At 42.1% G+C, this 23,637-nt stretch overlaps 1 protein-coding gene across 1 annotated transcript in view; it reads left to right on the forward strand.

Annotated features, from left to right (window-relative positions):
• grin2ab (glutamate receptor, ionotropic, N-methyl D-aspartate 2A, b) overlaps positions 1-23,637 on the forward strand; it is a 124,128-nt gene that overhangs the window by 68,076 nt on the left and 32,415 nt on the right. The window contains exons 5-7 of the mRNA XM_004568310.3: positions 20,387-20,553; positions 20,654-20,788; positions 20,890-20,989. Of these exons, the coding sequence (XP_004568367.1) occupies positions 20,387-20,553; positions 20,654-20,788; positions 20,890-20,989 (402 nt within the window). The remainder of the gene's footprint in view (positions 1-20,386; positions 20,554-20,653; positions 20,789-20,889; positions 20,990-23,637) is intronic.

The following is a 23,637-nucleotide window of genomic DNA, read 5'->3' on the forward strand; positions in this document are numbered from 1 at the left end:
GTATGGGCGTGAGCACGTGAATTCATTTGTTGAGAGAGAGAAATGTAAGTTTGGTGTGCATTTGTCTGAACTTTTCTTTATTTGTGTGCTAGAAGGAGTGTAGGAGAGAGAGGCTGCTCAGAGCCACTGAATGGGCTCGCAATGTGTGGGTGGCTGCTCACTTTTACGTGCATGTGGCGAAGTGCGCACACACGTCTGTCAAGTCTGTTGAAGTAAATGTGTATTTTCTGTCTTCGGCTACTTTTTTGCTCGTATTTAAAAAAAAAAAAAAACCTAACTAAATTGTAGTCAATCAGTCCTCTTTGTCCCCTCTATCTCACCACACTGTGTGTCAGTGTTCCCTGCCTGATCCGCTCGCACACACACACACCAATATGAACACTCATGCTAAAACGCACCGTCTCCCTCGCTCTGTGTTTTGGATTTCAAGCTGCAGTTCTCTTCTGTGTGTGCGTGCGTGTGTGTGTGTGTGTGTGTGTGTGCCCCCATTTCTTGTTTATGTGTGTGTTCTTGTGTGGTCTGTGTGAATTTTCTTTCAGTGTGTATGTGTGTTTTTGCCAGTGTGTGTGTGTGGACAGTGAGTGTTGGGGTTTGATCCTGTGCTAATGATCTCCCAGTGGCTCAAACTTCTGTAAAGTGTGTTGAGCAGGAAGGGAGAAAGAGGGAGACACAGAGAGAGGGGAGAGGGAGGACATGGGTGGGTGGGGGGTGGTGATAGTGCCTGATCATCATCATCGTTGTCATCACTCCCCCTCCCATGCCAGTTCCCAATACACTCTCACCATTTTTTAAGAGTAACTCTCAAGGAGCAGGAGCAGCCACGAAGGCAAAGCCTGCATGCGTTGAGAGTTGCAGCATCAAACCGGTTGACAGAAGGATGTAAGCAGGGGTGGATGGAGAGACAGATGGATATAGAGAGCCAGCGTGTGATGTGTGTGTCACACTCGTGCTCTACTCAGCACACGCATGCACATTAGGAAGCATCATCTGCAGACAAGTCAGATATTAGAAGTGAGGCTTTTCCTCTTGTTTCTTTTTTCACTGGATGTCACATGGAAGGGGTTTTCTTGCATATCTCACTCTCTCCTTCTTTCTGTTTGTCAGTCTCTCTAACTCTCTCTCTCACTGCTCCCCCCCCCCTCCCCTCCGCTCTGCCTGTCAACCCTCTGCTCATCTTCCTGCTTACATGGACTGTAATGTACTTTTGTTTTCTGAATGTGTTAGCACTTCCTCTGCTTCCTCCCCATCCTCCAAGTCTCGCCTTACCTTCTCCTGCACTCCCTCCCCATCTGGAAAAGATCTGTCTCACTAATAGGAGGCCTGGTAAATTAGCCCTTCTATCCTTCCTCTCTCTCTGTCTTTCTCTCTCTCTCTCTCCCACATGCTCGTTCACACCCACAGATACGAACACAAAAGTACAGATTTGCCCCCATTTGTGTGTCTGTCTGTTTATCTCCAGCTTGGGTACTGGCTAATAGGGCGTAGTAGGTAATGGCAGCCATAGCCTATTATCTCTGCTCTGCTGTCTAACAGCCACTGGCTTTAAGCATCTGCCATGTAGCTGCTCGTACTCCCCCAGTGGACACTTAATAACTTAGCACATACACTAATAGACAACACACACATGTACAATCTTACCCCATACTGACGCACAGCAGAGATAATATACACACTGCCAAAAGTCATTTGTGCATGTGTGAGTTTATCCGTGCACGTGTGTGTGTGTGTGTGTGCGGTTATCACCACATCTAAAGCACCATGCCCTGGCATTTGGTATGCTCTCTTTTCCTTAGGAGCAGTGCCTGCCTTTAATTAGTAAAGGAAATAGATTTGCTTATCTGATCTTCAACATATTGGCCACACACACACACACACACACACACACACACACACACACACACACACACGCACGCACGCACGCATGCACGCACACACACACACACACACACACACGTGTGCACTCACATCTGCCTGCATGCACTCAGCCACAGCAAATCAACACCAAACCATTAACACAGTGGTGGAATGCCCAAATACATTGTGTGTTCAGGCATGTGTGTGTGTGTTTGTGTGTGTCAGTGTGTGTGCAAGAATGTGCTAGGGCGAAATGAATCTGCTCCCATCTGTAGACTAGCCATTGATTTGCCATGGTAACAGTGGCTGGTGACTGTCGTGTGAACAAAAGCGATGAGAACAAGTGGCTGGATTGGAAGGGCACTGAGAAAGGAGACGAGGGGAGCTGGGGAATCGAGGAGGCCGGTGGTGGCATTAAACAGGCACAAGTGGACTCACACTGGGACAAATTCAACAGAGGCCACAAGACGGAGGAGTAATGCTCGCTAGCCTGTTGCTGGCTTAACTAAATGTAGCAACAAGATTTTTATGTGTGCATTTCACAAAGGGAGAGTGGGTGCACAATAGAGTTGTGGGAGTGTTTTTGGAATAAAAAGGCTTACACAAACCTGAGTAAGGCTTATATATAATGAATGAATCCCCCTTCAGCTACCGTTTTTCTTTCCTCTGCAGAATTAGTGATTTGTCTAAGCCCCCCCCTCCACACACACTCCTTTCCCCGCAAACAATCTTCGCAAAACGCCTTCGCCGCTTTCTAACATTTGCTCCCAGAATCAGCCCTGCGCCCAACTGACAAGCCCCGGGGGCATCTGTGTCATTGTATAAACTTATACTGTGGTATTTAGTAGATATAATGCCGCTGCTGTCATAAATTCACTTAAGCAACACTAGTCTATTGTAATTTTAACCAAAATGTGGATAAACCAGTGTTTTAATATTCAGCAGGGCCTGAAGCGCTTCTCTAAATGCAGGAATACTAACACTCTTTGAATTGTCTAATTAATCTTCTGGCTCGCAGTATTCCTACATCAGCCAGATTTGTTTGCGTTGCAGTGATTCTGGACAAGTGACCCCGACAATGACTGACCATCCGGTTCCCATACCTGCAGCACCAACGTGCTCCGGCGATCAGTGCTGCGGTAGTCGGCCAGGATGGGCTGACTCAAAGCTTGCTGCCATTTTTACACCAGGCCTAAGGTTTCTAAAGTCCAACGGAGTCACCGTCAGTAGGCTGGAAGAGAGAGAAAGAGAGAGAAAGTAGGATTTTTTTCACCCCCCCCCCCCCCCCCCCCCCCCCAAGGCACTCCAGCTATAAATATCAAACTGGCAATTCTTTGATTTACCAATGAAGGCTGCCAAAGGAGGGAGGAGGATGCAGGGTCTTGCTCAGTTCTCGAGCTGCTTTAAATTCATTCACCAATGGGGGAAGAGAGGAACCGAGGGAGGAATAGGGTTGGCTTTGTCATTTATTTTCCATGTAGAGGGATGAAATAACGTTAACATCTCTTTCTCTCTGAAGCTCTATAAGTCAAGCACTTATTACTCAAACAGCCGTGGCCACACACGCACACACGGGCACACACGCGCACACACGCAGACCATATATAAACAGGCATCGCATTCGTTTTCCTGCCACACATATGCTTGCGTGTTTGTGGTTGTCACAGCCTGGACAGACACTTTGGTTTTAATAAAGCAGAGGCCTTTGAATACTCTGGCAGATCCTGCTGTAATCTCTCCTAAACAGGTGTTGTGATTAACCTCTGCCGTGAGCAGGATTCTGACACTTGGATAGGCAGGGCCAACCATACACACAACCATCAGCTACCACTCTGGAGACAGATTTAACCAGCAGTGCTTGGCAAGCGCTCGTCCGCCCTCCAGTACAATGGACTTTGTTGTACTTGTGCTCAAAAAAAATTACATTATTTCTTTACATTATTCTCATTGACTTTTTGCACGCTGATGCAGCAACATATGTGATGGAGTCAGCACTGCAGAGTGCATCTTGATTTATCGGGGACAGCTGATGGATTATTTCTGTGAGCACACGCGATATATTTAAAGTCTAAAAGGCACAAACTCTTGTGTGCGTGCAGAATTTATCACCGGATTACAATAAGTTTTGTTTTCGAGGCCTTTTCGTTTGTGTAATTCTGTGTTTTTTAATGTGCTTTGTTTTTCTGAAGCCCCTTCGTGCCAGCAATAGGAATAAAGTGTCACCATTACGATCAGTGTCAAATTACTCGATCATGAGTAAACACAAACAAAAGGATTACATTTGGGGGATATGACTCAGTTAGCTTTGCAGTCACAATTCTGAATTATATGCATCCTCAGAACATCTGCATTCAAAAGTTTTGCTAATTGGATCTAAATCTTGTAAGAGCCTGTTTGTGTTTCACAGTCCTAACCTAAAAAGCAGGCTGTTTCAGTTGCACACATTTACTTCGTATCAGACAAAAAGAAAACCTTTTTTTTTACTCTTCACACTGTAAGTTCAGTGAAATCCAGCTTCAAAAAGAAATTATTTAACCAGCCTTTTTTATGTAGTAATATTCCTTATTAATATTTGCAATAATGATTCTTCAATTAATACAAATCATCGCCAAAAAACAAACTTTGACAAACTCAGGCACACATCTCAGATGTCAGAGCTGGAGTGCAGTGTTACAACAGAAACATTGTAAATAAAAGCTGGTGTTGATGGCAGAGTGGAGAAGAGATATCTTACCTGATTTAATCATCCGGATTTGCTCTGGCACGTTAAGAGGAGTGTGACACCGGATTACTAACTCACTAATCTGCTAATCTCATCGTGCATTAATAACTGATAATTTGTTTTTGCTTCACAGAGATTCCCAACAAAACTGTAAAAAAACAAACAAAAAAAACCCAACTCACAGACATGTTCGCAGGAGAGGAATGCATTACACGAGTGTGATGGATTACAATACGTTCTTCAACGCTGCAGCGTGTCCGCGAGCTGTTTTTAATGGATTTTTGGAAAACGAATGTGAGTTTATGACTTCTCTGAGATAATGAAGGTAAACCTGCAGCAGATGGGTGTATTACAGTTTTTTCTGATTGCTTAAGCACATTTATTGTAACTATTGGCTAATTTTGCAAAACTCTTCACACAAATAAGAAAACCTGTCAACCAATAATCAAAACATTGTAGTTCTCTTGCAAAAGCAAACACAGCTAGATTAACTCTTCACACCTTCGTAAAAATGGTGTTTCCGTATCAAACAGTACACACAAGCCATCATCTACTAAGCACACAATGCGCCAACTGCACACTGATGGTATGAATACAAAACACATCTGGCTTTTGCTTTCTCTGTGCACAAGGTAGGTTATGTCAGTTTGAGCTCATACTTCTGTCATAGATCCATAAGCATAGAGGGATCCAAACTTCAAGTACTGGTGTTTATTCAAACACATCAAAACAAACACAAGTGTTTATTTCCAAGTATAGGATTATTTGCAATCGCCATAATGACTATATGGGTTACTTGGTCTGCAGTGAACATGCTTCCTCTGCCCCCAGCATCTGGTCATCTAGCAACTCTGTAAAGTAACAATTTCAGTATTTTTACATCAATGGTGTTGGTGTGTTTCTCATTGGCATATGGCAGTGCTACAAATCTTTGTGCGAAGTGACTGTACTAACCAATTCTCATTTCAAGATGTCCCTATGGTACTTGCTACAGTGTAGCGGCTCGAGTTAGGCTGGACCCGTTGGCCAGCTACCCTCAGGGTCATTCTACGGTTGATTACATGGTCCACTATTGTAGCTCTGATGTCATCAGCAATTCTATTTCTTACTCTTCCTACCCTTCCTCTCCCCCCTCCTCATCTTCCTCTCCCCCCTCCTCGTCTTCCTCTTGCTCCTCCTTGTCCTTGTCGTCCTCTTCATCCTACTTCTTCACCTCCACGTCCTCTTCCTCGGCCTCCTCTTCTTCTCACTCTTTCTGCTCCCTCCATTGTACTCCGCACACACAGCTTACCTGTATTATAGTGCTTAGGCTGATTGCAAAGTGAACTAATTATCTAAAGAAGTTTTCACATCTGACAGTGTGCCAGACAGTTGGCAAATTAGTGTTAATGATAGCCATACATGTGTATACTTTTGCTAGGAGTGTGTTGGAAATTTGGTAATTGAGTGTTGTGCAGTGAATTGTGCCTACAGTTTTGCAAAGTGTGTGTTACAAAATTGCAAACTGAGTGCAAAGCAGTTTTTGTGCTTTTAGTTTTGCAAACTCAGTGAGTGGTTTTGCTATAAGTCTGAATAGTTTTAGAATCAGGAATCACAGTTAGGGTTTAAGCATTCAGAAAAAACTGTAACTGTTGACTAAAGCAAATACATCAGTGGGTTCAAAGTTTTGGTGACTGGGGCAAAAATAAATAAATTACACTGAAATGACAGCAGAAGTCTGAGAGGTAAATTACTTCTCTCTACATGTAAAAAATAAAAAATGACACACTTGCACATTTGCATATGTAACAGTTTTAAATTAAATGATGCTCAACACAAACTTACACTTTAACACCTGTGAATATTGCATTTAATGGTTTACTTTGAATTCATCTGACTTCATAAAGTTCAATTTCGAATTGGGGATTTAAAATGTCATATTTATAAGCATTAAAATGTTCCAAAACTTGACAAACATGAGCAGAAACAAACAGGAGGAAAGTTTTACTGGCTTTGTAATTATAATGATGAATTAAATGCGTCCTAAAAACATCCATATTTAAAGGTTTTGCTAAATATATCAAAATCTTTCTAGTTGTGTGTTTAAAAGGGGTTTAAAATTTTTATATAAGCATGAAATATTCCAAAACTATATATATTATATATATTTTTTTTCATTATATATATATTTTTAATACTTCAAGTCAAATTAATACAGTAAGAAAATGTCCATCCATCCATCTTCTTCCACTTTATCCGGGGCCGAGTCGCAGGGGAAGCAGCCTAAGCAGAGAAGCCCAGACCTCCCTCTCCCCAGCCACCTCCTCTAGCTTATCTGGGGGAACACCAAGGTGTTCCCAGGCCAGCCGAGAAATAATCTCTCCAGCGTGTCCTGGGTCGGCCTCCTCCCGGTGGGACATGCCCGGAACACCTCACCCAGGAGGTATCCTCGTCAGATTCCCGAACCACCTCAGCTGGCTCCTTTCGATGTGGAGGAGCAGCAGCTCTACTCTGAGCCCCTCCCGGATGGCTGAACCTCTCACCCTATCTCTAACGGAGAGGCCAGCCACCCTTCAGAGGAAGCTCATTTCCGCCGCTTGTATCTGCGATCTCGTTCTTTCGGTCACTACCCACAGCTCGTGGCCATAGGTGAGGGTAGGGACGTAGATCGACCGGTAAATTGAGAGCTTCGCTTTTATACTCAGCTCTCTCTTCACCATGATGGACCGGTGCAGCGTCCGCATCACTGCAGCTGCAGCCCCAATCCGTCTGTCGATCTCCGACTCCCTTCTCCCATCACTCGCGAACAAGACCCCGAGATACTTGAACTCCTCCACTTGGGGCAGGAACTCATCCCCGACCCGGAGTGGGCACTCCACCCCTTTCCGGCTGAGAACCATGGCCTCAGATTTGGAGGTGCTGATCCTCATTCCCGCTGCTTGACACTCGGCTGCGAACCGTTCCAGTGCGAGCTGGAGGCCCTCACCCGATGAAGCCAACAGAACCACATCATCCGCAAAAAGCAGAGATGAGATTCTGAGGCCACCAAAGTGAAAGCCCTCCGCCACTTGGCTGCACCTAGAAATCCTGTCCATAAAAATTATGAACAGAACCGGTGACAAAGTGCAGCCCTGGCGGAGCCCATCACCCACCGGGAACGAGTCAGACTTATTGCTGGCAATGCGAACCAAGCTCTTGCAACGGTTGTATAGGGATCGAATGGCCCGTAGCAATGGGCCAGACACCCCATACTCCCGCAGCACGGGAAATGTAAATGAGCAAATATAAATGATGCTACACTGATAGATTGATTAAAAAAAAAAATTGATACAACACAGTTTTGTGATATTTTTGCTTGGTGATGTTATGTCAATACAGGGACATCAAAAATGTATGTATTTAATTAAATAAACAGAACAAGAAAAAGAGGGTCCTCTCTTTCAACACCATCCTGAGATAACATTAGTCAAGCACACTCACATTAAATTGGTTCAGCTGAAAAACACTGGACACACTCGCCTTGGCAAAGCTAGATCCCAATACAGAGCAGGCTAATGGCTCAGTCACACGAGTAAAAATGACCATGATCACGGCGACTGCACAGGTTGTCTGACAGGAAGCAACCTGCGGTCACTCTCAGAGGTTTGCAAATAATTGCTGCCTAATTTCTAAATACAGACAGATTGCCAAAGTGTTGCCATCATTATGAATGAGTCTTTGTCAATGAGTGCAACTTGAGGGGATTTGACTCTCTGAGTGCCAGCTGGTTGCATTCTAGTTGATTTCCTGTACAACAGAAAGGTTGATAAGCGCAAATGTGATAGTGAAATGTGTGTTTCTGCCTCTATAGAAAGCTGCAGATATGTGATTTTCAGTTATTTCTCACAGTTAATTGGTGTATTTTCATAAAAAGTCTGCATGTTATTACCAATTTGACCCCATTCAAGTTGGCAGACTGATAGCAGAGTGAGTCCATCTTATCTCATGGCAGCCTTTTTTTTAGTGATGCAGTTATGCAATTTGTGCAAATACCCCCAGTATCTTCCTGTTAAAAAGGAGTTTTTCCTTCCCACTCTTGCTGGGTGTTTGCTCATAGGTGGTCATCTGATTGTTGGGCTTTTCTCTCTGTTATTACAGGGTCTTTACCTCACAATATAAACCACCATGAGGCAAATAAATATACAAATAAATATATAAATGAATTTGAATTTTTTTGCAAATATTGGAAAATGTTAAAAATCACAATAATAGCATATTGTAAGTACTGTGATAATGTTGTATCATGGGGTGTCTGGTGATTCACATAACAGATAGATAGAAAGATTTCTTTCTCCTATAATTTCAGAGAAAAACATTGATGTTTAAACAATGCTCTGTTGGGACTAAGGAACCCATAACGTTTCAATAAAATGTCCCAGACACCAGCAGCAGTTTGAATTCCTGATATAAGCCAGGATGGAACCAGATTTTCATATTGATCCGATTTTAGCATCCAAATGTTGCAGCAGAAGTTGAAACTCATCAGACCATGCAACATTTTTCCAATCTTCTCTTGTCCAGTTTTTGCGAGTCTATGTTTCCTGTTCTTAGCTGAGAGAGTGGAGTAGTACATGGTGTGGTCTTTTGCTGTTGTAGCACATCTGCTTCAAGTTTCACTTTGTTGCACATTCAGAGATGCCCTTCTGCATACCTTGCTTGTAACAAGTGGATATTTAAGTTACAGTTCCCTTCCTATCAGCTCAAAGCAGCACAGCTCAAATGAATAAGGTACTGAACATGTGTACCTGATACAATGGCTGGTTAGTGCGTATTTTTAAAGTATTTTAGAAATAACTTTTTCTTCTTCCATAGTTCTCTACATCAGTGGATGCAGACCTTTACTTTAAAAGTAACATCCTCAGCAGTGTGACCATTTAGGACGGTGTGTTCTGGATAACTCAGGAGTAAAATAACATTAAAACCATTTAAGTGTTGGGTCGGAGACGGAAAAGTGTTTTAAATGTCAGGAGACCCGCCGTATTCCAGGCCCATTTACATTCTGAGGTTTCGTTGTGAGCTTTGTCTATCTGAGGCTGCGCTGCTGTCCATTACGTGCTTCCCATGGTTTTGTGGTGAGACCTAATCTAAGCTAGGCTGTGCTAGCTTTGGGGCTCTGCGCTCTGTTAAATGGTATTCTGTGTTTCCATGGGGAGTGCAAGACTTTTAAATACTACAGTAGATTTAAGCAGCGGGACTTACCTCTTGTTAAATACTAAAGTAGTCTTTGTTAGCACTGGGAACCAATGTCTGCAAGCTAAATGCTATAGCTCAATCCCAGAAAAGTAGAAAGCCTGTGCATGGTTGGCGGATGTGGGCTTTGGGACCTGTCTCTGTGTTCTAAAACTGAAGAGCTTTTAGAGCTTAAGGGACCTCTGCTTGTTAGCTATTGAAGGACCTGCCTTACGTCAGTGTTTTTAATGCTGCAGAGGTTGTCGACTGTGATGTCCCTGCTCGCAGCTTTCAGGAATACCCACAGACTGATGTTTGATGTAACATGTGTTACTATTATATTCATAAAACTGCTCTTTGTAGAGTTCCTGAAGTCACAGCACAGTTTAAACACCAAGAAATCAAAGTACACGTGTAGAATTAAATGCCCCCGTTGTACTGAAGCTATTCTAACACAAGCAGCTCTCTTTGAATAACTCCTCTTTGGCCTGATTATTCTGGTTTTGGTCAAGTAAAAAAATATTCCTTTCCTTGGCTACCCGAGGTGTTTGTTTGCGAATAGATTTCCTGAGCTAATTCTATGTTAGCGCATGGATTTAGAGCAGTGTTTGTTAGCACTTGGGTTTGCAGAACATCTGCTGAGCATTTACAGAGAATTAGACTGCAGCAGAAAATGTGTCGCGTTCACCAGTGAAGCTCTTTAGTTCAGTTTTAATGTTTGACAGGCCCGCTTGTCATGCCCCTATGTTTCACCCTCTTAACGCACTAACCTGCAGTGTTAAATTATTCCTAATTGCACTAAGATCTAATATCACAGGACAACTAGGACAAAAAACAAAAAAACAAAATCTGTTGTGTACAGCTGTCCCCAAATGTGCTTACTGATGCCATCCCATAATTTATATACCAAAGTACTTCTTTTTTTTGTCAGTCACCTGTATCTCAGACCACAGGGAACTGAGGTAGTACATTTTCTGCACTATGTAGCCAGTAGACTTTGATGTTCAGTTCACCAGAATAATGTGGGGATTTATTTTAAGCTTTCTACAACTCAACTTTGGGCAGAATCTCATTCTGGGTTAAAAAAACAACAACAAAAAAACCCCTCTGCCACTGTCGCTGTGGCTGTTCTCTTCTACAAGTGACCCTTGAAGCTTCACTTTGTTGACACAGATTTTATTTTGCCATGCTAGTTTGTTTGCACTTGGGGGCCATACTTTGTCAGTCTAAGTTAACGTAGCTGCTCTATCCTAACTGACCTGCTGCATTAAATATTAATATAGCACATTGCTGGCCTCATCACCCTCCTCCTCCTTCTCCTCCTTCTCCCCCCTCACCCATCTATTTGTCATCATCCCGCACACTGGCTTTATTCTTTTATTTTCTTCTGCCGCATGTCATGTACTCTCCTTCCAGTCATTTGGCTGTGGTGTCTTAGCATGTGGTTGCTCAGTTCTTGCTTCATCCACCTTCACTAAGGGTAGTTTCAACTCCAACTCCTCCTCCATCCTCTAGCCCGTATGACTCCATCTCCCAGCCGTTTCTAGAAATGTGTCAGTTCATCCGTCATTAGCCTGAATCTGCACCGCTGCCACTACACTTTCATATTTTCTTAATCTGATTGCTGTAAACAAAAATGAATTTTGACATAAAGCACCATGTGTGTGTGAGGGGGAGCGAGAATAAGTGAGATACTGTCTTGGTTTTGATGGTGTATTATTCATCAGTATGCTGGCTCTTGAGTAAGGCTGTATTTTAGCCGCTCTTTGTGCACGAGTGCGCGTGCGTATGTGCCGTGTGCATGCACATGGAATGATGTGAAACTGTACGCGAAGTTCACTGTATTTGTATAATTGATGCACAATGTCATCAGAGAATCTCTAGGTATGTGCGGTTATAATGTGGAGACACATTTGCAGTTTGTGTGTGTGTACACACGTGTTATGTTCATGCATTATTCATAGGTAAGCTTCTTGGTGGACTTGTGTGATTTGATGAGAAGGTGCAGGTCTGTGTCAACGTCTCTTATCCTTTATAATTCAGCAACCACCAGCAATTATCATCTTCTCCTCCAGTTTTCCCAAAAGACTTTCACCTCATTCATTCTAAATTCTCCACATGCCCGCCGTCCTTCGCTCTGCCCTCGCCGCTGAGGTAATGAAGGCACACTGCACAAATCTGTAGCTGAAAAAAAAGCATGAGATTTGAGAATGTGTACCTGTGAAAGATGAATTCATCTGGTCGTGCAGTGAGACTGTTAATGTTATGATTTTTTTTTACACAAGAAGAAATAAGGTACCAGTGCTTTACTGCAGTTTGCAGGAAAAGCATGTGTAAAGTAAATGCATTTTGCTTTATGAGAATATCTATACTAGCCAAAAATAAAGCATAAGTTTTTATTTTAAATCAATTTATTAGACTGACACTATCATATATGTACATGCGAGATATTTACTATGAGGCATGGCCTCCTCTGGATGCAATGCACGCAGCACACCTGTCTGCCCAAGGTCTGTAAAAATGTCCCAATCTGTTGAGGGAATTGCTCTCCATCCAGGTTAGTGTAGCCTGCAGCTGTGCAATGGTCATTGGTTGTGGTTAACCCTGATGCAAATGTCGACCCAGCATCTCCCAGGCATGCTCAGTAGGACACGTATTTGGACTAAATGCTAGCCAAGGAAGTGTCTGGATATGCTCCTGATCCAGAAAGGCCTTCACTGCTCTGGCGTTCCTGGCAGTGTTTGGGTGGGCATTGTCCGGCTGTAACAGTCATAGGACAGGGTCCTCCTGGAAGAGTGGCACAGGTACAATTTGGAGGACCACATTTCGATACCTCTGTCCAGTCAGATCTCCGCCAACAACAAGAGTCCAGCATGCAGTCAGCTGCAGCACGGTTATTCATATTTTGGTTTTTGGTGTGTACAACTGTAGCTTGCCTCCACCAGTGTGTGAATGTGAGAGTGAATGAATAGTGGAATTGTAAAGCACTTTGGGTGCCTAGAAAAGTGCTATATAAATGCAATCCATTATTATTATAACACAGAAAAGGAAAAAGGACAAAGAATCCTGAATCTAAATGAACAACACATTACAGGACACAATAAACAGCTGTAAAATCAAAGTCAACAAGCCAAGCCATGTCTGGGTATTAGGTCTGGACAGTAAGCGGATTTTGACCTTTTCTTTGATCCGTACTCCGCAGTTGCTTTATCCACGCCCTGCTGCAGGCACAGGTCAGTGGTGGACAGCTCCACGATACTGATTCCTTCAAATATTTCTGTATTTCAAAACATTGTTTTAAAAGAGGGGCGTTCTGATGCCTCGGCAGCACTGTTGCGTCAGAGCAAGAAGATTCTTGGTTGTAATCACGAACAGGTGAAGTAATTTAATAATAATAATAATAATGGATTGCATTTATATAGCGCTTTTTGCACATAAGAGACATAAGATGCCTTTATAAGTTGAAACTATATGTGTATTGGTGTTGATATTGGCTATACTGATCCTGGGTTTGGTTGGTAACGGATCAATACCAAAATTTAGAGTATTGCACAGCACTTCTGGTTCCTCCTACAGTCCAAAGACTTACATGTTAAGTTAATTGATGATTTTAAACTGGCTGTATGCGTGAATATGAGAATGGATGTGTCTGTCTCTCACTGCTGTGATAGATTGGAGACCTGTCAAAGGAGTGCCCCGCATTTTAAACCGTGACCACTGCAATAGGCTGCAGCTTCCCTGCAACTCTGAATTGAGTGAGCTATTAAGAAAATAAATGAATGCTTAGCTACAATCTTTAAACTGTAGGAGTAATGAACAACTCGTCACTAAACCAACAAAACATCCCATTTCACTAAAAAAAACAAAAATCAAACAAGTCTTATAAAATGTGTCAGACTGCTACATAAATCATCATTTAAATAACTACACGAAGAAACGCCTAGACACAAATACTAGAAATGAAAAACAGCCGTGGCTTTAGCTATATCTGTGTAGCAGTTTACAAATATATGTCTGTGTAGGTTCTCAGTCATCCAGGCAGTTAGTAGTCTAAGTTGGTAATCTAAGGCAGTTTGCAATAATGTTTTGTCATAAATGTTTTAAACTCAGATATGCACAGGTATCCAAACACACTCGTGTAATTCAAACACACACAGTACATTTTTAACACCCCTCAAACAAAAAAAGAGCACAAACATTTGTGGTTTAACTACAAAAAAGAACAGAAAAAGATTAGAGGTAAACCTGCGAGTCAGGCTAAAAGTCCTCACCAACATCTCATGTGAGGTTTTATGGAATTAGCGCCTGTGGAAAGCATGTTCTCGAGTATCTGTCTAAAGTATGAGGGGTCTTTACAGTTTTAAAAAGGCAAAAATGAAACATCAGATTTTGAAACTCTGAAAATGTCTTTTTAAATATATGATCTTGTCTAAAAGCTGAGACAGGGACAATTAGGGATTATTAAAGTTATACCAAAAGAAAAAAAATACCAAGTGGAAAATCTCACTTTTAATTATGTTAATTGCCAGCAGGTAAATTTGATAATTGGGTATTAAAAGGGCATCTAAGAGAAACTCTTTTAGAAGTAAAGACAGGGAGGGTATCACTTTCTCTTAAACACAAACAATTTTAAAATAACCTTTTTCAGTGTGAAAGAACAAAGGACATGGGAATTTCATCATCTGCTGTTCCCAATATCTTTAAAAGAGTCAGAGAATTCGTGAAAATCTCTGTACACAAGAGACAAGGCCAAAAATCAATATCTTTGAGGCGTCAGGCAGCACAGCATTAAAAACAGGCACCTTTCTCTAGTGGAAAACACTCCTTGCTTCATCCTCTTTTGCCTGTCACATTCTTTCCATCCGTTGTTGGCATTAACCTTCAACTCACCCGAGCTGCTTTCTCAACATTTATAGGTTTCATCACATCGAGTGAGTCTGAGTGATACCTGCGTGCCGTAGTTGTGCCTAAATCTGGCCACATGTTGATACTCTTATCCATGGCAACACAGTGCAAATATGTTTTTTTAACTAGCTTAAATGTCCTTGAAGTTTTCTTAAACACTAACTGAGATCAGTAAAAAGGGTTTCTCCAAAGAATGTTTCAATGAGGACTATATTCAGAGAAAAGGACATTTTTAAAAAAAAAACTGCAAGAGAAATGACACTTAAATCTAGTCAGTTCTTTTTTAAAATGTTTTTTTGTTTATTAATGTGAAATATGAAACTGCAAATATTGTATTTGCAGTTCTACAACTGCTTGACGTTCTCATTCACCCGTTCAAACATGAGCTCACGTACCAATGAGAGTGGAGCGGTGAACACTTTAGCGTGTAGAGGTTTGAGGAATCAAACCACCGTCTGAACTGAATTTCAAAGTGTATGGAAGTCATTGGTGACCTTTTTTTAATTTTTATTGAGTATCAACAATGTAGTACGAAGATATACATGTAGCAAGGCCACAATGCTCCTTTTTATATATTTACCCCACCCCAAGAACATGTTGGACACCGATCCAGAGGGGAAAAAAATTAAAATAAATAAATGAATAAAGTGAATTTAAATGAGATACAAGGAAATTCACCATATTTGAAGATGTGCACCTAAAGGGCAATAGTTTGCACAAAATTAATCATAATCACACAGGAAAAGGATGTACGGCAGCTGTCAAGCATCTATCAGGTGGCTATGGTTTTAATGTATCCCAAACTGCAAAGAATCTCTCCTTCGACCCCTTGAGAGCATACTTTATTTTTTCCAACTGTGTAAATTGTGTCAGGTCACTGAACCACAAAGCCGCTTTGGGTGGCTTTTTTTTTTAAGTTAAGAAGGAGCTTGATCAAGTCCCCAAAGTGATGCATATGGAGGAGAAAACAACCAACATTTTTTAACTGTTGAGGCAGAAAAAACACAGGTGTAAGTGATGCCAGTAACAATGGATGCATCCCATTTAGGTGAGTCCTTTCCAGGTATTTTGCTGGCTGGTTGAAATGGATTGATGGGACACTTAATGCATCTCAATAGTCATTAGGGTTATTCATTACACCTGCGCCTATTCGGCTGGGATGAGTTAAAATGCAGGCACTGCAAAGTGACTTTTTCTTACTGGTGATAAGTTCACTAATGAAAGGACCAGAGGAAGTGTAGGTTTCTGTGAACTAATAAAAAAAACCATCTGGACTATTCATTTTATTGCTCCGAATAGAGATCTGTGAGCATATGCTACTATAATCTAATACACCTGCCCAGGAAAACAGAGCTGATAGATGCTGAAAGGGTGGATGATCACACATCAGGCTATTCAACCGGTTTATTCTAACAGTGTGCACCCTTAATGTTCTACTTAAAATCAGAAACTAATAACCATAATGGGGTGTCTGATGATACTGCTGATAACACAAAATGTTTGTACATAAATTATTTGATGCGGATGCAACACCAGCATTTATATAAATAAGAAATATAAGTGTGATTTAAGCTCTTGTTACTGGACAGTCTTTGCCTTTGCAACAGTCTTGCAGCTGAAAGCAGTGTAAGAAGATGTTGCCTCATACAGCTGATGGTAATTAAGCTTGAATTTTCCTGTAGAATAACTAGCTTCAGATCCACCACCTTCACTAAGAAATAAAACATATATGGTGGCTGTAGCTCAGGTGGCAGAGCAGGTCAGCCACTAATCAGAAGGTCGGTGGTTCGATCCCAGGCTGCCTCCTGGCTGCATGCCAAATATCCTTGGGCAAGATACTAACCCCGTGTTTGCCTACTGGTGGTGGTCAGAGGGCCCGGTGGCGCCAGTGTCCGGCAGCCTCGCCTCTGTCAGTGCGCCCCAGGGCAGCTGTGGCTACAATGTAGCTTGCCATTGCCAGTGTGTGAATGTGTGTGTGAATGGGTGAATGACTGAATGTAGTGTAAAGCGCTTTGGGGTCCTTAGGGACTAGTAAAGCGCTATACAAATGCAGGCCATTTACCATATATTCTTAAAACAATCTGGATAATCTTACACAATCAGCTCTTACATAGTATATTGTTCTCAAAATGAGATGAATAGGACTTTATGGTGAGATGTAAGACTGCAAGTCTTGGTTAGATCCAGAGTTTTACTAGGAAGCTTAAATTGAGAAGTTATGCAAGAGGTCTTACTCTTAAATTAGGGAAAACAATCTTGTTCCTCTGCTGGAATATTATGTAAACGATTTGTTCAAGCCTGTTAACTGTAGCTCAGTGTTAGCTGGAGTATCCTATTATAACAAAGTTGGATATATTGCCTTAAAATGAGATTACTATTCTAATACAAAGGGCTTCTCAGACAAAGAAGACTCATTTCCTACAAAGAGGTTTCTTTCTATGGCTTTCTTTTTTTTTCTTTTTTTTTGGCTGTTCATTTTCAATAAAGCGCAGCTTCGATTACGATGACAGGTGTAAATGTACCATGAACATACACTCACTGGACACTTTATTGGGTATGCGTTGCTAGTCCCAGGCTGATTGGCTTCTGAAACATCGCTGCAGACTTGGACTGTTGGACTGTTCACGAGGACTTTTTCTAAACCTCAGTAAATTTGGACTGAGATGTGGTGACTATGGAGGCCATTTGTATACAGTGAACTCATTCGCATGTTCAAGAAATCAGTTTGAGATTTTTTGAATTTTGTGACATGGTGTGTTAACCTGCTAGAAGCAGCCATCAGAAGATGGGTACAACGAGGTCATAAACTGATGGACATGGTCAGCAACAATACTCCAGTAGGTTGTGGTGTTTAAACAATGATCAGTTGGTACTAGGGGGTCCAAAGCTACCAAGAACATATTCCCCACACTATTTCATCACTAGCAGCAGTCTGAACTGCTCATACGAAGCAGGATGGACCCACACTTTATGTTGTTTACACCTAATTCGCACTCTACCATCTAAATATTGGAGCAGAAATCAAAACTCATCAGCCTAGGCAATCTTCTATTGTCCAAATTTGGTGAGCCAGTGCGTATTATAGCCACAGTGTCCTGTTCTTAGCTGACAGGCTGTGGTCCTCTGCTGCTGTAGTCCATCTTCAGAGATTCTCTTCTGCAGTGAAGCTCTTCTGCATACCTTGAGTATAGAGAAGAGTGATTATTTGAGTTACTCTTGCCTCCCAGTCACTTTCAAGCAGCCATTCTCCTCTGACCTCTCAGATCAACGAGGCATCTTCACCCTGAAAACTCCCACTTATTCAATACTTTCTCTTTTTTGGACCATTTGGTATACAACTGAGATGGTTGTGTGAAAGAATTACAGCAGAGGAGCTTGTTTCAGACGAGGCCGTCCGGCACCAACAACAATGCACATTCAAAGTCACCTAAATCACCTTTCTTTTTGATTCTGAAGCACTATTTGAACTTTAGCAGTTTGTTTTGACCATGTCTACATGCCTGGAAGCACTGAGTTGCTGCCATGTGTGGGTAGATTAGGTTTATAAGATATTAGGTTTAACAAGCAGTTGACCAGGTGTACCAAATGAAGTGGCCAGTCAGTACATATAACTTTTAGCACCACCTAAGTAGCTTTGTGTGTGTTGCAATACAATGCACACAATGCTAAAATTAAAAACAAGATATTTTAGACTCCTTATATTCAGTTGCTTTATGTGTCCAACCAACAATCTCGAAACCTTTCAGGCTAGGCAAACTTATTTAAATGTGAAAATCGAGGTGCATAGTACAATAATTACCTAATCAGTGGTAAAAATCACTCATGGCTTGCTGGCTTCCTCGTTCCGATATTGACGCACTTGCTGCATTTGTGCACATGCATTATTACAGTCATTTTGAGTGCACTCATTTACACATGAATGATTTAGATAATGTGGCTATTATATGTAAATTTGGTCTTGTTTACAAGACGACTCAGACAATCGGGCAAGTCGGACTTTGTTGCAATGTCAGGATGTTCCTTTGTTCCGGATCTTAACAATTTGCCTTGACAACTAATAATCTGCAGTGATCAAAAGTAGAAAAGAGTGACCCAAAATCATCACCGTTATTAAAGCTCTGGCAGATAATTAGGTTGACCGGCTACCTGACAAATCAGATTGCTTGTAATCTCACTCGCAGCACTGATTTATATGTGAGTGTACAGCTGTGCACTTGAATATGAGCGAGTGTTAGTGTGTGGTAGTACCTGTGCTTGTGTGTCCCTCTTATCTAGGAAGAGCTGAGGATGTGCCTGTTGCCACACAGAGGGAGATTTCTTTTCTTTTTTTTCCTTTTTCTAAGCCTCAGTAAAGTATAAAGACACACACACACACAGATGAAAAAAGCAAGATAGATCTTTTTGAAGTACAATTTCATCCTCTCCCCTTCCCATTTTTCTCCTTTTTTTCTTGTGGTTGAGGGAGGCGTGTTGGATCTGATGTGCGTTACGGCTACAGCCGAGAAATTTTTGTTGGACCAAAGTACTACGTGCGCAAACAGCATAGACGCACACATGCACGCACAACTGAAGAGAAGAACGGACTCTTCGTCTGTGTTCACGAGGGCTTTGATGTTTAATGTGTCACGTTTTTCGATGCCCTCTGCTGAAAGAGTGTTAAAGCATGTATGTGCGCGTGTGATCTTTCTGCCTGCAGAATAGAGTCATAGTGAAGGAGGGTTTGATGTCAGTGTCTCTCTCTCTCGCTCACATACTTTTCCCCCCACTTCTTCTGCAGCAGGTATCTCAATCTCACTCAGAAGGCTGGAACATTTTTCTCCATCTCATTCACCCCTCTCAGCCTTTTTCTCTTTCTCCCCGTCCACACCCCCACCCCCTCCTCCTCTTTTCTCCCTCCGTCTCTAGTGGCTCGGCCATGTTGCTGTCTGTTTGTTGGGGGTAGATTATCCTTCATGCAAATATACATTCTGCGATCATTAGCAACTTATTTCACACTCGGTTTGGGGTTTCATTCTGCTTAACAGCTGCTTTGGTTTTGATAGTGCATACTGCTCTTTTACTCTCACACAGTTTCCTCCTGAATCTGAGACGAAATGATTTAAGTGTGTATGGCATTGTGAGTTATTGCTCCAAAGCTGTGAACATTTCGATCCGCAGTTTAGAGACGATGGTTTCCAAATGAGACAGTTATAGGATGACTTTATATATTGTTGCAGTTAGCACGGGGGGGAAAAGGAAAAAAACAAAACATAATGACTCAAATGTTTTTAAGTCAGTTCACATGATTGGAGACATCAGTATTTGGCTCAATTACCTTTCAAGACAATGCCTGGCTGTTTGGTATATTGGCTACGGAGTGCTGAAGTGAATCAAACCTGTGAGTTATGAGGCAGTTATCTCCTACCATTAGGCCCCCTTGTTGCCGGCAGTCACTCTTCTTGCTGTGCAGTCTCACTTGTTGTCGGAATCTCTCAGCATCTCTTCGTCCCTTTCCCATTTTCCCTCTCTACTTGTCGCTTCTCCAGCTCTTGCAAGTCTCTCTTATCTCCCTTCTTCTCTCGGTCTGTCTCGCTGATTGTAAAATTGAAAAGGGCTCTAATTCTGGTTTTTTGCTCACATAGACTCCAGTGCCTTTTTTATCCCTTTTTCTGCAATTAATTTACTTCCTCTGAAAAATCTGCTGACTGTCTGTGCTGCTGGCCCCACATGTCATTGCAGGATGAGAAATCCACATTCTTCCAGTTCGGCGCGGCTCTTCAGCAGGAGGCTCTGCTCATGCTTGCTATCATGGAGGAATACGACTGGCATGTTTTTTCTATCGTCACATCCAAGTTCCCCGGGTACCAGGAATTCATAAGCACGCTGAGGGTAACTGTGGATCACAGGTAATGAAAACACCACACACAAACGCACATGTTGTTTTCTTTCCTTTATTTATGATAGCTGACAAGCTGTGTGTTATTGTTTAATGGTTTATTGTTACAGCTTTGTGCGATGGGACATGCAGAGTGTGGTGACTCTAGATGCTGTGGATGGCGACCCAAACTCTAAATCACACATTGCACTCAAGAGGATCCAGAGTCCTGTTATATTGCTCTACTGCTCCAAGGATGAAGCCGTGTAAGTGTTTGCGTGTGTTGTTTCGTTGCGCCATTTCTGTCTCTTTGTCACACACTGCCTTCACAGACTTCAGCAATGGATCTGTCTCCTTTGTTTGACAGGTATATAATGGAGGAGGCTCGGTCCTTGGGTCTGATAGGAGCTGGTTACATCTGGATCGTGTCCAGTCTCACCACTGGCAACCCAGACTTTACCCCTGAGGTAGTGAGGTCCCATATGTAGTAACAGGTGGCCACTTTTGTGTGGTTTGATAAAACAAGCCGTGTTTTTGATCCCAGGCTGTTGCAGGTCATCTGCTGACTATCCCAGATTTCCCCTCTTATTTATGAATGCTGACCATGATACATGGTCAGCTTTTTTGAGAAAAGTTACATAAAAAATAATATAATTCTCCGTACCCACAGATTAATTAATTGTTTCACATCTAGTTTAAATAAATAAAAACTCTGACATATTGTGTATATATATATATATATATATATATTAGGGGTGCAACGATACACAAAATTCACGGTTCGGTTCGGTTCGGTTCGATACTTTGGTGTCACGGTTCGATATTTTTTCGATACAAAAAAAATGTTCATGCATTTTTAATTTGTCATTTATTAAAATTATAAATATATATTTTAACTCAAAAGTACAGTTTTTAAATTTAACCCTAACCCTTGTGCGCGTTTTTTATTTTGACAGCGAATGCGCACCTGCGGACCACTTATGTGCAGCCCTGGTTATTTAGCTCGTCATATTGCAGCCACAGAAATTCTTTTGTCCATGAAACCATAAAGCTGCACTTTCTTTTTGCCTTATAGTCTCATTTGTCATAACTTCTCCGTTTTGTGGTAAGCTTTTCTTTGGCTGTCACTTCTTCACCCTGACCTGTCTTGTTTGGCTCAGCAGAACTGAAATGCTTTTACACACGCACTCACATAAGCTCAGCGATTCTCTGCGCGATCAACCTCTCACATGTTTAAGCTTGCTGCGGGAGATTTCACTTGTCATGTTTGCATAGTAAGCTAACGATTGATAAGACGATGTCAGAGGAATTGGTGCACAAATTTTCATCACTCACAGATCAGTGCTGTCGCTCTCTATACATAGTTCGCACGATTGCAAAGTGAAAGCAAAAAACAAGCGCAAATTCAAACGCGATTTCAATATGTCACATATTGACAGTGGCTCACCGATGCCAATGACATAATTACCCAGCTACATTTCTGAAAGAATGCGAAAGCATTGACATATATTTTTCCTACAATAGCCCGACGGGCAGGGAAGAGATAGATTTTGGTAGCCCGACTGAAAAAAATCGCTAGCTCCGGGACGTCGGGCTAGCGATATTGCAAGCCCTGTATCTGATTGAGGAATCACTCATCTTTGGAAAAGAGAGTTTATTACAGAGAAATGGCTCTTTCCAAAATAAAAGCTATACTATCCGCTTCTTCTGGGCTATATTCTCAGCAGCATAAGGAGAATCATGTGCTAACAGCTGTCTAAATGACTCGGCTAAAGTTAGTAGCATGCTTGTTGTTTTTGTCTTTGCACTAGGATGATGTCGGCGTAAATGTGCAGTCATATTCGTTGTGTTCCCACTAGTGATTTCAGGTTAATCTCGTTGAAATGACCTTAACGCCACAACACGGCAAATCTCCGTTAACGAGCTACCGCCGATCGCCCCGTGCATGGGGCTAGACGGCCAACACGTTAACGAGCTAACTGCGCTAACACACTAGTTCCCTCCCATGTAATTGAGCATTGCACGGCACATCCAACATACTGTTTTACTTTAGTCCATGACTCGCTTACCTTCAGGGTCATACGTCACATGAAAACCAAAATAATTCCAAACGCCAGATCTGAATGGGGGAGGTCCATGTTGCAAGGAGAGCTTAACTTCTGTCTTGCTAGCTTGCCCTGCACTCTTCCTTCTGACTATGCTGTCTGTGTTGAGCGCTCAGTGGATCTGCGCTCGACAGTGCAGCCTAGGCGGAGTAGTCGAACGCAGATTCACTGAGCGCTCAACACAGACAGCATCGTCAGAAGGAAAGTTGATAAAATAAATTACAAATGTTGTATTGTTCAATATATATGCGTACCGAACCGAAAGCACTGTATCGAACGGTTCAATATCAATACGAATATCGTTGCACCCCTAATATATATATATACAGTGGGGCAAAAAAGTATTTAGTCAGCCACCGATTGTGCAAGTTCCCCCACTTAAAATGATGACAGAGGTCAGTAATTTGCACCAGAGGTACACTTCAACTGTGAGAGACAGAATGTGAAAAAAAAATCCATGAATCCACATGGTAGGATTTGTAAAGAATTTATTCGTAAATCAGGGTGGAAAATAAGTATTTGGTCAATAACAAAAATACAACTCAATACTTTGTAACATAACCTTTGTTGGCAATAACAGAGGTCAAACGTTTACTATAGGTCTTTACCAGGTTTGCACACACAGTAGCTGGTATTTTGGCCCATTCCTCCATGCAGATCTTCTCGAGAGCAGTGATGTTTTGGGGCTGTCGCCGAGCAACACGCACTTTCAACTCCCGCCACAGATTTTCTATGGGGTTGAGGTCTGGAGACTGGCTAGGCCACTCCAGGACTTTCAAATGCTTCTTACGGAGCCACTCCTTTGTTGCCCGGGCGGTGTGTTTTGGATCATTGTCATGTTGGAAGACCCAGCCTCGTTTCATCTTCAAAGTTCTCACTGATGGAAGGAGGTTTTGGCTCAAAATCTCACGATACATGGCCCCATTCATTCTGTCCTTAACACGGATCAGTCGTCCTGTCCCCTTGGCAGAAAAACAGCCCCATAGCATGATGTTTCCACCCCCATGCTT

The sequence above is a fragment of the Maylandia zebra genome, linkage group LG6, assembly GCF_041146795.1.
Source record: "Maylandia zebra isolate NMK-2024a linkage group LG6, Mzebra_GT3a, whole genome shotgun sequence".
Classification (NCBI taxonomy): domain Eukaryota; kingdom Metazoa; phylum Chordata; class Actinopteri; order Cichliformes; family Cichlidae; genus Maylandia; species Maylandia zebra.